This window comes from Saccostrea echinata, unplaced genomic scaffold (genome assembly GCF_033153115.1).
Source record: "Saccostrea echinata isolate AGI-Se365-2 ecotype Australia unplaced genomic scaffold, CSIRO_AGI_Sech_v1 ptg000022l, whole genome shotgun sequence".
NCBI lineage: Eukaryota > Metazoa > Mollusca > Bivalvia > Ostreida > Ostreidae > Saccostrea > Saccostrea echinata.
In genome coordinates this window covers 12000783-12017442 of record NW_026889771.1, presented here as the reverse complement: position 1 = coordinate 12017442, position 16660 = coordinate 12000783, and the positions used below count along the sequence as shown (strand labels likewise).

General features: G+C 32.3%; 1 protein-coding gene across 1 annotated transcript; it reads right to left on the bottom strand.

Moving 5' to 3' along the window:
* Window positions 1–9517: 9517 nt before the first annotated feature.
* Window positions 9518–14990, bottom strand: LOC133190920 (ionotropic receptor 25a-like). Its single transcript, XM_061326604.1, has 13 exons — window positions 14845–14990; window positions 14548–14697; window positions 14059–14310; window positions 13748–13920; window positions 13474–13635; window positions 13201–13284; window positions 12963–13067; window positions 12654–12746; window positions 12218–12409; window positions 11409–11736; window positions 10740–11298; window positions 9962–10172; window positions 9518–9883 (listed from the first exon to the last, which is right to left on the bottom strand). The coding sequence occupies exons 1-13, from the start codon at window positions 14915–14917 to the stop codon at window positions 9743–9745; spliced, it is 2523 nt and encodes an 840-aa protein (XP_061182588.1). The 5' UTR covers window positions 14918–14990; the 3' UTR covers window positions 9518–9742.
* Window positions 14991–16660: the final 1670 nt, after the last annotated feature.

Here is a 16660-nt window from a genome sequence, read left to right as displayed (position 1 = left end):
ACAAAACCTGAGGATACTTCCATATACCAGTAAATATGACCAATCATGGCTTGCTGTTCTTGAGATGAAGATTTTTAAAGAATTTTCTTATGTATTCGTATGTAAATTTTTGATCAGCCATTGTGGCCCCATCCTAACCCTGGGGGGTCGTGATTTGAACAAATTTGAATCTACACTACCTAAGGATGCTTCCTTATTTTGACGAATCATACCTTTGCTGTTCTTACATAGTGAAGTAGCTAAAAATATGACCTTGGGCCCCTAGAAAATATTGACTTATTTATATTGGGAAGCCTACTCAACCATCCCTCCTTCAACATCCACGAGCTGGAATGTAAGTAGTCCGAAATATCTGACGTTTTCCTGGCTTTTTTTCCGATTTTGATATTTTATGTGCCAGGAAAACGTCAGAACCGGTGCCATTACGAAAACTGGGAATTCGCCGCCTCCAACCGGAGGCGCCATTCTAGGGTTGATTTTCGATACTTGCGAACCGAACTAAATGTCAAACTCACAACTTATCAATAGTACAATACTTTTAGTACTCACCAACATCGTTTTTATGGTTCGTTTATAAAATCTACAATCCGATGAAAACATTTTATCTGACTGTCGAGATTTGTTATCATTTCGTGCATTTTAAAATCTTGCAAGTCCTGTATCGAAATGCGGAGTGATGTTTTCTTTTCTTCGATATTGGTGAGTACTAGAAGAAATGTGCTATCGATATCGAGTTCGGCATTTAATTCGGTTTTCAAGTATCGACAATGAACTTCGGTAGGAGAAGGCGAAATTTCCAGTTTTCGTACTGGCGCCGGTCAAAATGATCAAAAGGTTAACTTTTTGTAGATAAAAAAGCTAGATATATTCGTAGAATTCTATATATATAATAACAATAGGTCCCTTTTTCCATATTATAGATAACATAGTTTAGGTACAAAGACCTTGTTCGATATAACATCTCGGATAAGAAAGTTGAAAAGGGGGGACGGGTTTCAAAATTGGAAGGTTAAATTTTTTTCCCAAAAATAAATAAAAGAAAATAAATTAAAAAAAAAATTGCTTTTATAACCAACTGTTAGAGTTATAAATACAAATATACCGGTATCAAGTTTTGGAACATATAGCATTTGAAATATTGGTGAATAAAACAACTGATTTAACTACTAGTATATAGAATTAGAAACAATTTTGGTGAACTTAATCTGAAAAAAGTTTATATCTAGCCTTATGCCTAGCCTTGATTTTTTTTTTAATTTAGTCACTTCTAAATATACTTTTAAAGGAAAAAAACAAATCTTGATTCAATGGTAAGAAAAATAATCGTCTTCTAACAGGTGGTTATAAAAGCAATCATTTTTTGATATTAATTTTAAAGAAGATTTTTAAATGATACCACAAAATTTCATTATTTCTTAATTTTCTCCCCTTATATACATTTTAAAATAGAACGTGATCCTCCATATGAACAAATCTGAATTCCCTTCATCCAAGGATGCTTTGTGACAAGTTTTGTTGAAATTGGCCCATGGTTCTCGAGAAGTTGAAAACGTGAAAAGTTGACAGAAAAAAGTTCGATCAGAAAAATTCAAGCTCCTGAGCCTTTGAGTTTAAAAAAAATACGTTAAAAAATATGTAATGTAAAGAAATAAGTAAAAAGCTAGAAACCTTGATAATAATCTATCCCCAAATTTCCCGCATTTTAAACCCGACCATTCTTTAAAATAGTATGCATGCATGCATGTTAGTACTTGTTCCACACACAATAACATCCGAATCATTAAAAAAAAAAAACTTTTGGATTTTTCTATATAAATTTTACAACATTTAAATACACGGAATATGTTCAGTAACATATTTTAGTGGGTTTGAGTGGACTTGTCATTATATGGTTTTCATGAATACGTTGTTTAAACCTTTAATATATATGTAGGCTTGGTCGTGTGATTACTTTGTTAACTTCAACAATTGTCTGATTACAAATGTAGGTGTTTCCATAACAACCACTGATGCTATCCTGCAGTTTTAGCACCCGCTAGGTCGAGAATCTTCGAAATAAATCATAAAACAACTTTTTTGTGAAAAATCGAAATACGCCAGACTGCTTCTCCAAGAGTGTATAATAAATGCATGTTTATAATCCAATATTATTTGAAATAAATGAAAATATCGTTAAAGAGGCTTTAAAAGAAATCATCGAGTACTTTACCATTGAAAATGAAATAAATTAATTAATTTACTAAGGGCAATGTTGTGGTGATCGTGGACTTGAATTCTTATATTCTGAAATCATATATAAAATGGTATTTTGATGAAATGCTGAATTCGAAGTATAGTTAAGAAAAATTAAGTCAATAAGTCTTAAAAATAATAATGGATGAGTTATATGGGAATCTGGTCTGAAAAATAAATCTGAATTAATCATCGATCATTAATCAGTTAATGTGTAAATATGAAATCTTATGTCTCTTCATTTATTTGCCACCTAGAAAGGTAAAGTCCAATTAAAGTCCTTTATCACTAACTTTTATTCATTTTTTTTTTTTTTATGTAAAAAGATACATAAATCGAACCGATATAATCATATTTCTAATTGTCCATTGTCATCTCACTTATTTAGAAATTGAAAATTATTTTATTTTTAGAGCAAATTTTGAATATTAACAAAGATATACTCGTATTTTTAACATACAACCACATGTGCAGGCGTTAGTCATGTGGTTACTTCGTTTAACTCAAACAATTGAATCAGGCTCAATTTAGGTGGTCGCCACCTGTCACCACAGACGCTACCTTGTACTTTTACACCCGGCAAGACTTTATCTTTCAATAGAACACAACAGTAGAAAGATTATGTTATGCTAAAAGTTAGATTTACAAAGTTTGGTATGGATTTAAAGAGAGGTAACTCGATTTTGGTATGTGTGTGATCAGATTGCGGAACTCCAGAATTTATAAACAAATCACCTGGTAGATTACATTCACAATTTCAAAATGCAAGGATTATTTATTTTTTTTTTTTTTAGCTTTAGATCAATCATAGTAACGAAAATACATCACTCCGGCTCCAGTGTATCAAATCTATAATGGTCACCCGCTAAGTAAGTAAATAAATAAATGAAAATAAAACAAAACAAAACAAAATCCTTTATTCAGAAAGACAAGCTATATAGGAAAATTTATTATTTATCATAAAAGAGAAAACTTGCTAATTGATAATTTTAAAGCTTTGCTAAAAGATATAGTGTACATACTCTACCATTAGTAGTTGGTCGTTAAGCAGGCCATAGTCATGTGGTTACTTCGTTAACTCAAATGTTGATACAATGCAGCCTTTTGGCCTACCATAAACCACCGACGCAATCCTGCACATTTTTTGGCATCCGCGAAAGGTAAAATTGTTGTTTGAAACAATAAACTAAAATAAAGATGAAAGCAGTTTTAAAATAAACTTAGAAAGAAACCTATTTATCTAAGAAATACAACTCTGTCCAGATATAGTGTACATGAATGTCGAAATATTTTTTTCCACCAACGATATTTGAAGAACTCTATGTACTTTCTTCTTGAAAGAATATTTTTATTCCATCCCATATTTTCCCCTCATTTTTTGTTGCCAATAGATTATTTAAGTTGCCTAATAATGTGTAGAAAAGTGTTTGCTGTATTTATTATTTAAGTATACAAGTTATACAAATTGTATCAACATTTGAGTTAACGAAGTAGCCATATGACTAACGCCAGCACATTGATTTTTGTGCTAGTTTACATCTTTGTTGTTCAAAATCTGCACACCAAAAATAAATGAATATTCTACAAAAAATATGGGATGACAATGGCCAATAAGGAATATAAATATATCGGTTCGACTTATGCATCTTTTGATAAAAAAAATAAACAAAAGTTGATAAGCTGTGATTTTTAATCAGGAAATGGATTATGTCGCAAATAGATACTAGTAGAAGGGTTTGTATTTGTGTGCGAATTACACATTAATGACGATTTTAACTTCTATTTTTCACATCAGAATGCCAAAGAACTTAGATCTCCACGGTTTGTTGTTGTTATTTACACGTAAATTAAATCGCATTTAATGTATTTGTTTCCCTCTTGGGTACATTCCAAAGTTTACCTGTAACTCTCCATTCTGTTTGTTAGAACCAGTAACGTTATTTATATATGTCTCTGTTTTAACTGTACATTCTTTTTGAAAAAAAAAAAACAAAAAAACAAAATCCATTCTTAAAAAAAATGGACAGTTTTCCAAAAAGAATGGACAATTTCAGGCAACTTAATGGATTGATTGGGGAGTTAGCTCAACAATAAGCTATAGAATGGACAACAAAGAGTTTACGTCGCAATCATGTTTTAATACTAATGACCCTTTGTATCATCGATTGTTTTTTATCATAAAAAATACACGCTTTCAATATTTTGAAGATAAAAAATTTAAATTTTTTATATGTTAATGATTTATAGCTTTTTAGGATTGAAATTGTGACCTAATATGTGTATTTTTTTATTCAAATTTGTGAAGATAAATACATGTACTTCACGGTTAAAGCGTTTAATTTGTGGACTAGTATTTTGGTTTTCATTTTATCAATATGCGTGTGTTTTGTTTTTATTGTTCAATATGTTTCCCGTAGATATTGTTAAGAAAGAACGTCAGAGAAGAAAAACATCAAATACTGTGTTACTAAGTACATTGTAAATACATGTATGATAATCATATTTAAAGAAAATGCTTAGAACATTACATACTCCTTTGGATTGAGTTGTCTCTCTTTGATTTATAGATGTTTTCAGAATTTTTGTTTTTAATGGTCATTATTTTATTAAATTTTTCAATATTGCAGCCCAGTTTAATCTCTGGCGGGTGTAAAAATGCAGGGTGGCGTCTGTGGTTCTAGTGGGGAAACCAACCGGGTTGAGTGACAGTCAACTGTTGAGTAAACGAAGTAACCACATAACTAAGGCCTGCACACTGACACAAGGTGTAACTGAAATATATAAACACAGTCGACTTCATTTAAACATCTCATCAACATTTGCAATGACGGATTTTCAGCTACTAGTACGTTAAGAAAAATGCGTTCACCTTAAAAAAATTATCAAATGTAAATATTTTTTTTTCGGAGTAAAGATCAAATGAATTTTCATATATAGAGATAATTCACAACTCTAAATGATGCAATCGTATTGATTTTTAATTAAATGCGATTTGTTGTTCGTAGAATGTTCGTAGAATGTTAATTATATTGCGCTACTCTTTTTACCACGGCGTTTTTATAGGGGTTATATTTTAGGCCCTATTTGTTTTGCATATTATACACCTATATAATTTAATTTGAAAGAATATTTTACACCTTCAATTGTCTTATTTGATTTGATTTCTCCCTCTGCCTGACCAATACAGAGGGCTTGGGTGTGACCAGTTGACATAAGTTTTAAGTTTAAGTTTCTTTATTTCCTTAAGCCAACTGGCTCATCAGAATAATAATACAATCATGGAAAAAGAAAACAAAATCATACAGAGAGAGTGAACGTAAAAATATATACATGAAAATAGTCTTATACATCGATATTATTTTTTCTTAACAATGTGGCAGCATTCAAAAATTTGCCCAAATTTAACAAATCTTTAGTATTATTAGAACTTAACAGTTGAATTAATTTAAAGACACTAGGCTTGTTATAATAATACTTTTTCAAAAATTTCTCTCTTAAATCAATATACAAAGGGCATTTCAAAATAAAATGAAATTCGTCTTCTATATCATGGAGATTACATGTACATAATCTATTAATCTTTGGTATGTTATGGTATCGACCTGTTTCAATATTCAACATATGATTTGATAACCTAAATTTTGTTAATAGTTGTCTAAATTTTTTGTGGAATGCTTACTCCTCCTAGGCACCTGCATGACCTCACCTCTGGAGTTGCAGGGTTCCGTGTTTTATGCCCTGTTCACAAACATGAACTGTTTTAAAAATTTTCAGATCGATCAATGTTCGTTATCTTCACCTTTATCACTGCATGTAAATATTTACAAATTGTTGTCGTCAATTTCATTCATTTTTTATACTGTAATGTAGTTTATTCTTTGGCTGGTGCTGCTAGCGTCCGCGGTTCTGGTGGTGATGGTGGTGGGGGGGGGGGGCTAACTGGGTTGAACGTCAATCAACTGGTGATTAATATACTAGTATATGTATAGTTGAGTGTAACATTGAAAATCCCCCCCCCCCCCCCCCCCAAGAAAACCATTGTCAACCGAGGCGCAGCCGAGGTTGACAATGGTTTTCGAGGGGTGACAATTTTCGATGTTACACTCAACTACATGCAATATTTATTATATTATACTGAATGTTTTATACAAATAAATATAACAGTGAACCGTGCGCGCATAAATTCTGCGCATTCACTATTTTTTGGAATATCACCCGTCGTCAAGCATTGTTGACTGTTGCTACGCTGGAGGGCGTGGCTTCATCATTCAGCGGGTAATAGTGATTTTTAACAAATTTTTCTCGACGAATCAGATTCAACTAATTTACAAGAAAGTATAATATTATATAATATTGAACCAAACAGTGCCTTGATATTTCGATGTATCGGGTTGAGTGAAATAAAAATTAGAGAGAACCTTACTGAATAGATTGCGATTCACTTGCAAACAATATGATGCATAAATAATTTAAAATTTAGAAATTGGAATAAATTAGACCCAATAAAGAGCAAACTAAAATTCCTGAGATGTCGAAACCGACCGAAGTGAAAGGAATCCCCTTATCAAACCTGTGGTTAAAATCTTCACAAAACCAGTCACAAATAGGAAGAAAATGTTATAATTAATCCTATTTTAAAAAGAAATTGAAATTTTTTATTTACTGCCGCCCGGTTAATTCAAAATTTAAACATGACATTATCCTAAATTTAGACGTTTATTTGTGAATTTCTTAACAATATCATTTCATGTTTATTTGAATTAATTTTGCCTTGATTTATGTCATTTCGTTTGGAGCAGGATTAAGACATTCCATTGGCTTATTCCCCGAACGGCTACTCGCCAAAATCAACATCTAATTATCACACCCAATTAAGAGGCCCTCTAAGGGGTTCAGGTAGACTTACCTGTATGAATAAATTACCTGAATTTCAATGCATATAAACAGAACAATCTATCAAGTCATTTTTAATTCAATATATCCTGTAAAATGTTTTTTTTATTTTTCATTTTTTAAAAATTATATCATTTTATTTATTAATTTTTTTTATTTTTTTTTTATTTTTTGCTGTTAAATAATTTCTATTTCTATCTAAGCGTATACAGTTAAGGTATTTCAACCCTCACAATTTATGGGTTTTAAAGTAGAAAAACTGCATTTATTTTCATTGAATATTATACCCGGTATATAGTTTAAATTAATCAATAACCGCAAAAGATATGTCAAATGGCCAATGGAATGTCTTAATCCTGCTTCAAAGGAAATGACATAAATCAAGGCAAAATTAATTCAATTAAGTAAACAATAAACATGAAATGATATTGTAAGAGATTCACAAATAAACGTCTAAATTTAAGATAATGTCATGTTTAAATTTTGAATTTACCGGGTGGCAGTAAATAAAACCCATAAATTGTGAGGGTTGAACCTTAACTGTATACGCTTAGATAGAAATAGAAATTATTTAACAACAAAAAATAAAATAAATAAATAAATAAATAAATAAAAATAAATAAATAAATAAATAAAATAAATGATATAATTTAAAAAAAGATGAAAAATTAAAAAAAAAAACATTTTACAGGATATATTGAATTAAAAATGACTTGATAGATTGTTCTGTTTATATGCATTGAAATTCAGGTAATTTATTCATACAGTTAAGTCTACCTGAACCCCTTAGAGGGCCCCTTAATTGGGTGTGATAATTAGATGTTGATTTTGGCGAGTAGCCGTTCGGGAAATAAGCTAAGTGACTTTGTCAAAAGAATTGATACAAGTTCAAGTTCAATTTATTCACCCAAACCAAAATATTGGTACCTGGGGTTCATTAACAACATATATACATTATATACAATCTGGTCAGAGGTACATATACCAAACAAAAAACATGACATATGATTGAAAAAGAAAAATAATAAATAAGAGAGGGGAAAATATATACCCATTAGGTGTAAATGCCTCAGGACCTTTTAATCCCGTATCAATGATTTTGTTTGTATAATTATTCAATAAACTCTTTTATGTCAATCCTATAAAATAACCACTTGTCCATCAATTAAGTCAGTTAGTTTAATTGAGACTTGAAATATTGTTTACGCCCAGAAAAAAAGCTATGTCCATTATGTTTTCTTCGTTTTGGAGGCCCGATGCTCTACCGGCCACATCCAAGTTGGTTAAGACCCAATTTGACTCGTTAAGCTATTGTTGAAATCAGGGACGTATATACTAACCTATAGTATATAGGTCCCTATTGAAATTCATGTTGATTGTTATTTACCATCGTCTATAATAAATTCGGAAACCTGATTTTACAAGTTCTTGCATTATGTATTGGAAGACCATATGGAATACAGCACCTTTCTCGTTTACGATTCATTACGGACAGCGCCACTACTTGTCTGTTTATTACCCGCCAACATTCCTTCCTACCCGTTTGCACTAAACAACGGATATAGTCCAAGAATCAGTCATAACTTATAACCACAATATCTAACTGGTTATGATAAGTACGATAATTGCATCATTTTGCATTGTGGAGTATCCTTATAAAAGTTTATTTTTTCGCACTACTAGCTGATAATCAGTCATTGCAGTATTTTGGTATTAGGTGTAAGAATACATTCGATTTTATTTATATTTCATTTACATTTTGTATTAGTGTGCAGGCCTTCGTTATGTGGTTACTTCGTTTATCACGGTTGACCGTTAATCAGCCAAGTTGGTTCCCCCATTTGAACCACAGGCGCCACCCTGCATTTTTACACCCGCCAGGGATTAAACTATACTAGAGTATTAAATATAAAAAAAAATAATGACGATTAAAACCAAAAATTCTGAAAACACTTACAAGTCAAAGAAAGACAACTCAATCCAAAGTAGTACAATGTACATAGCAACATAACATTTTTAAAATGTTTTTCTTTTCTGCTGTTCTTTCTAAACAATATCTACAGGAATCAATACTAATAAAAAAAAACAAGAAAAAAATATGCTGGATTACAAATTAAACGCTTCAACCGTTAAGTATAAGCAGCTGACATTGTTCCACGTTCAACAACAGGTCATAATTCAATTTCTGATGTGTGAACTGAATTCAGAAGCAAGTTTTATGAAACAATGGCAATGATGAAAAGTAAAGGAGACTTCCAAGAATTTATTATCATTTTTATCAACAACAGGCTATATATATCTTATATTTGAAGTATTTATTTTTACAAATTTGAAAAATAACATAAATTCATTAATTCATTTTGAATTCTTATAAGCTGTAAAACATCATATGCATAAACACTTGAATTTTTTTTTTATCAAGAAAACATTAAAATTAAGCGTGTAAATTTGAATAATACAAGCAATCGATGAGACAAAAGGGTCATTGCTAATAGACCATACGATACAAACTACGGGCAAACAAAAGCACCAGTTAACTATTAGATCAACAATGTTCAGTTTAGATAGAAATATCCTTGTTACATGCACATGATGGCGAAGTATCTAAACTCCATCATTAATCCACCTCTGAAATAGTTAAATCCACGGTTGATGTTGTTTTCTTGCTCTTCAAGAACAATGATCTCAAAGATGTTAGGCGGGGTAGGGGGGGATACTTAGGTTTGCTGTATGCCTCTTTAGGTTTCTCCTGCGATTCCTGTTAAAGAAAAGTATCTTGCAAATTTAGGATTTCCAGATCAAATTAATTAATTTGTCTATCGTTATAATAAATCACCTTTCTCTTTTTCCATCTGAACACAATGCATTCAATTCCAAGCATTAGAAATCCCGTGGCGAACCCCGCTCCTGTTAAGATGAAGACACCACTGAGGTTCTTGAAAGGAAGTCCCGTGGTGGAATCGTCTTCCTTTGGACAAGATACTGTTTTAGACCACCATACTTCCTTCCTCTGTTCAAAGTATGCATCGGCTTGGAGCTCGAGTATTCTAATAGAAAAATAATATCTAAGATTTGAGTATATACTAAACTGTATATAAATAAACTTTTTACTGCTGCAGCTTCTAGCATTGATTTATCTAAAGCTTCTAAAACCAGTCAGCTAATTCGAAAACTTTGCAATGTTTAATAGTTGATCTGTATTTGTAGTCCTACAACATTTTTCTTGTACGTATATTTAAAAAAACAACACATGCACTAACACCTTTTTACATCCCATAAACAAAGTCATATTTAGAAACAAGATGTGTTTGGGAAACATCGATGCCCCCGTATGGCACCACAAGACCAAGTGTAAAGTTTTCAAATATAGGTCAAACTCGAAGGTCAAGGTCAGGAGGTAAAAAATTTTAGTACCCAAAGAAAGGTCTTGTTGCAAGAAATAAATAATTGGAATATGAAAACCCTAGAAACAACCGTTCAAAAATTATAGGGAAGGTTAATTTTGTTTACTAATGTAGATCAAACACAAAGGTCAAGGTAGGGAGGTCAAAAAGTATATGCCCCCCCCCCCCAATCTTCGATTACGCGTGTATAAAAAATAAAAATATATATACTTAGCATTGAATGCTTCCTTCAGAGGCGAATTTTCCTGCAGAACAAATGCATAAGGTTTTGCACTAAAAACCTCTCCAACAGTAATCAAATTGCAGTACTTCGCCATTTCATACTTAATCATCGGTGTTTCGTGGATAAATGCAAATCCTTCCGATAGAACACGGTCCACTCCCTCCTTAGATGTCTTTAAAAATCCCGTTTCATTGATTTGAGAAAACATTCTGGAATAAAGGTCATCCAAAGGATAGTCCCACACAGTGAGGTCATTTCTATCGTTGCTTTTCGCGTAACTCATATTCTTCCACAGCTCGAAGAAGTTCTCTTCAATGCCTTTCATACGGGAAAAGTAGGCTTCACTTACTGACCCAGCTAGAGCAGAATATTTAATAGAGTTCTGAGAAGCTAGCTCGTTTATGGAGTGAATTTCAGTTGTAAGTCTTTTGGATGTCATAAATGCAGCAAGGTTGGCTGTGTAAGTCGCCATCATAATTTGACAAAAGAACCAGAATCCAATTACTAACACTCGCCCTGCAAATGTACCAGGGGTTTTGTCTGGTCCTGCAAGAATTAAATTTATGTATATCAGTTCCAAAAAGATTCTAAACGAATACAAAATATGTATAAAAAAAAATTACATGTAAAGAAATAACATGTAAGTTTATGCTTACCATATATGGTAATAGATGAGATAAGAAACCAAAGCGTGTCGCTGATAGTGAATACCTTGTCCTTATCTTTTTCTTTTTCTTTGGAAAACACTCGATAGACCAAGATGTGAAATACATACAGCATAATACCCGTCAGACCAAGGAAACCGAACCAGGCCAGCCACACAGGTCCGTCAAAGACGTCCACAAATCCAAACATGGAACTAGAAGCAATGGTGCCGCTCATCAGGATCTGGAGACCCGCATAATCATAGTAAGGGTTAGTGAAATCGATCACTTGTTCTCTCTCAGCTGTTACAGACACTGGGGCTGCCGCCAGATCGGCTTCCTGTTATAATGTGATATTTCCTTATTTGATCATTTCAACGGGTTAGTTCCCTGCTCTATACTCTTCAATCCTCTGTTCACTCACATAAAACTTTGCTTTAATGCTTATCAGTTTCCAAAGAAATCTTATTTATTATTAGATTGCAAACAATTTCAGCATAAGCCGTTGCGCAAAGATTGAAAAAAATCGCCTTTTTACTCATCTTCGTTAGCCAAGGATAACGACCCCCTCATCTCTTTTCCAAGGATGAAAAAAGAAGAAGAGCGAGTCGTCACCCTTGGCTAGCGAAGATACTTTTTACTTTACAATTTTATAAAGCAAGTCACAAACGCACAGCATGGCGTGCATGTGTAGATACAGCTTATAGATTTCTTTTTTTAAAAATACTATTAACCCAAAGCATTTCTGGTTGGAATTATTTGAATGGAAATACGCCAGTTCATCGTTCAGCACCACAAGCTGGAAGTGTATGGTACATTACCCCTCTTTGGACCTCTCCCACAAGCCCCGTCCAGGATCCATCAGATAGAGCTAGACCATATTGCTTATCACGTGATTCACGGATGACGTATGTGAATCCGACTTCCTCTGCAATCTTATCCAGAACATCAATGGTGTAGCCTCGAAAGAAAGTCCCACTCTTGTTTACAATTTTCACAACAAATGGCGGCTCCTGAAATATATGCAAGATTTTATGTGGTCAAACTATGAACTAAAATGTATGCATACACGGAGCTTCACAGATTTATGGAAGCAAGGTTCTGATCGATCTTCCTATATGAAATGAGTTAGAGTATCTGTCGATATACGTAAAATAACTATTTATCATTTTACATTTTAAGATATATAAATACAGACAAAGAAAAGAAACAAACGACAAATTTGATGTTGAAAGTAGAATTGAAGCAACAGTATACGTGGATAGTGATGACTGTTAATAGGGATGCATGTGCGAATGCGAAAGGTTGTGTAGTCAAAACCACGTCTGTGGCCCGAGTCCAGGTTCCTATCTGAAATAGTAATAGATATTCGTCGAGAAGAAAGAACATGGAAAAATCTTTAAAAAAATTTTAAAACGCAAATTTCTTCTATATTTCTGATATTTTACTCACATTAATATTTCTGAAACTTAAAAAAAAAAACAACTTGCATGCTGCAATCACATATACAGGGCACAGAAATGAACAAACGTTACAGTGATTAAAACAAACCAACTGCGTTTGTACTTTTGCTTTTGTTCTTATTTTATCGATCCTCATTAAATCGATGTCCAATTTGACTTCTTTAGTTGCGTTGTATACATGCCATGCCAGCTGCCTTAGAGCAGACGTCTAAAACAAAAGATGAAATATTAAATTCAAAATGCAAATATTTAACTGCACTTTCATATAATTGGGGTAATACAGTGTAAGTTTCTTTCCTTTTTTTTTTTTTAACAATAATTAAATATTGGAAAAATCTTACTGCAGTAGGTGCCGAAGAGAGCGAAAAATCTCTGATATTTTTCTCAAGTAAATGAAGACTTCTCAACAATAATGCGTCGTCTACCTAAAATCAATGTTTTTATAGAATTTGTATAGATGTATTAAGTAATGATGCATAGAACATTTTTATTATTTTTTTAATCTATGATGGATCTTTTCAACTGTCGCAGATGTTTTAAATCTATACAAAGGAGATTTTATTGAAAAAAAAAAGTGATTTCGTTTTGTACGATAGTCGTAAGTTTACAGTTACATATTTAAGGTTTGCTGAGACATCGGGATCCTTGACGAAATCATGTCTAACACACACGACTGAGAAATTCAAACCCAAAAGATCTGGACACTCAGTTTCGTCCGATGGAATCATCACCCAGTTATCCGTCCTTGTCACTGTTAAATTTTTCAGGTTTGAAAGCTAAAAACATCAAATAATAAATATAAAACAATAAAATGAAATCGCGTATCTAAGACTTTATGAATCACAACGACATTAAGGTATCTTTTATAAAAGTCACGATGCAACTCACAATTTGTAACATATCCCTAATAACAGTACCAGAAGCAAACATGATAAAAGAATCCGTGTTGCCATCCGTGACAAACTGCTTCACTTGAGTTGGCACACTGCTATTATTAATTATGAACATCATCATCTTCAAGGTGGAATTGAATCTCTTTTGAAAAATGCTAAGGTCGAAATCTGAAACAATATAATTGACAAAATTATCCTTAAAATATTTTTACTGTGCTTTGCAATTAATGGCTAAACAATCCTTAGTTCTTTTATTCCATCAATTCGACACATTGCAGCAGGGAAATAACTCTTTACTGAACTTACCATACATATGATCCGTGATATAAATGACCGATGTGAATTCACTGTCATTATACTTATATATCTGGTGAGCAATATCCATGTATTCCGTAACTGATGGTCTTATCTGTATGCTGGGTCGGCAAATACTTGATCTTCCAGGACGAGTCCGAATATAAGCCACACCTATGCTTTTTGCTAATATGCACAACAAATCAGAGGGATTCCTTTTCATATCAATATAAGAAGAGGAAGTACTGTTTTTCTCAGTGAAACCTGGAAAAAAATGGTCAAAAGATATTTTTTTTAACTTAGAAATGCTTTCTAAAAAAAAAAAAATAAAGGGATAAAGGCAAAATAAGTGGCCGAAAGGAAAGAAGACAGGATTAATTAAGATAATCATCAATAAACTCTCTTCTCAACATATTAGTTCTTTTTCATTTATATCAATCTATGGAATAAAGTTATAATTTGGCTTTGTGATGAGAAATTACTTGTTACAATGTTACTCACTGTAAATACCAGGAGTTTCATTTTTTGTGTTTATGGTAAAAGTGACTGGACTTATATCCAAAGCAGCCCACATCCCTAATCGAGTGGAATTAAAGAATTCATTTGTGATATTACGGATACGTTCAGCATCGTCTTCATCCGCAAGAATATCTGAAAAGTACACAAATCATCATTAAAAAAGAAAACCATTTATTGCTCTGCAATAAGTCTAAATAATGATATATAAACCAAGGCTTTTTAAAATGGCATTATATCATTATCCAAATTTGAACTGGTATAAATTAGATAAAAACTCACCCAAATGAAATGGATAAGGCTGAGCTGACGTCAAAGGAAATAATGTCAAAATGGCGACTAGAAACACAGCCATTATATCACTTTAAGAAAACCAGGAATCTGGAGTATCAAACAAAAATGATGTTGGAGACGCAGATTCATATTTCATTTAGTATTTATTCATTAAAAAATTCAATAATACATTGGATTCGAAGATGGTGGCAAAGCAGTTTATTCTAAATTCATCAATCACATAATTATGGTGGCATATTTATGCCATCCAAATAAATTTTGTCAAAATAAGATATCGCGTCAAGTCAAGATAATTATCACGTCAAGTCAAGATCACTTGCTGGTTTTGTCGAGATACACCAACTTCTATCTCGTCTGGTCAAGATAAGCTATCACATTTTTTTTTCAATAGCTATCTCGACATGACGAGATTATTTATCTTGTATCATGATTAAAATTGTTGCATTGACAAGTACTGCCTCTTCGTAATTCCTGTCACGATAACCCTATATATGTATGTACTGTATGTATTTATATAGATTACGTGTTACGGGTTTTCAGTCGATTTCAAGTGAAACTATGCGGATCTCTTTTAATGATTCATCACTGCTATTGAATCAATTTAATTTTTGTATTTGTCTACTTGAGGAATATAATTTTTAAGAGTTAAAGAATTTTGAATATAAACCGTACCATAAACTTTCCCCGTTAAATATGAAACAAAACAACCCATTTATTTAGTTCATAATTTCCATTTTTGTTCTTAATTAATGGAATGGCATAAGTATAACAATTAATGCAAAGAGTCAGTCATTTATTAAAAACTACCGATGATAATATTATATTGTATAGCCAGTTATTGATCTCTGTTAAACAAAAAAAATCGTGTATTTAATTGAATAGCAAATTTTTTGAATTAATAATTGCAAATATTACATGTAATTAAGTAAAAAGCTCATTGGTGTGGTTCACACGTACTTGTATTTTATTTTGCTGAAATGAAATATGTGGAGATAATGAACATTATTCGAGCTCAAGAGTCCTTTAAACATTACAAAATAGGAGCAGAGCAAACACGGACCTCTAAGACATCAGAGGTGGGACCAGGTGCCATGGAGGAGTGAGAATCCCCTGCCGACACCCGCCGTTTCCGTCGACCAAAAAAAAAAAAAAAAAAAAAAAAAAAAACAAAAAACAAAAAACAAAGACATGGTTTAAACACACATTGGTTCAAACTGGATTCCTTCGAAATATGCGTGCAATACGCATTAGATTAACATTTTGATAGAAGATATCCGTCTATTTCATTGGAAAATGACGGAGGCACACGTAACACGTTATGTAACACGTTATCTATTTATATACTAGTATATGTACATGTACTTATACAGTTATCGTGACAGGAATTACGAAGAGGCAGTACTTGTCAATGCAACAATTTTAGTCATGATACATGATAAATTATCTCGTTATGTCGAGATTGTTATCACAACAATATGTGAACGCTTATCTTAACTAGACGAGATATAAGTTGGTGTATCTCGACAAAACCAGCAAGTTATCTTGATCTGACGAGATAGCTATCTTGACTTGAGGCGATATCTTATGTTAACAAAAAATTATGTGGATGGCATAAACATGCCACCATACATAATAACTTATAACAAGAGATATAGATAAATTTTTGCACATTTGTATTCTTGCGCTGCATGACGTCACGTAAAGAAAAACAGAGAGTGTCGAAGACAACAGAAAGTATTCCTTTGTTAATGACATATTTTGAAAACTTCACCAATACTTTCATTTGATCATGCACTATTTTCAT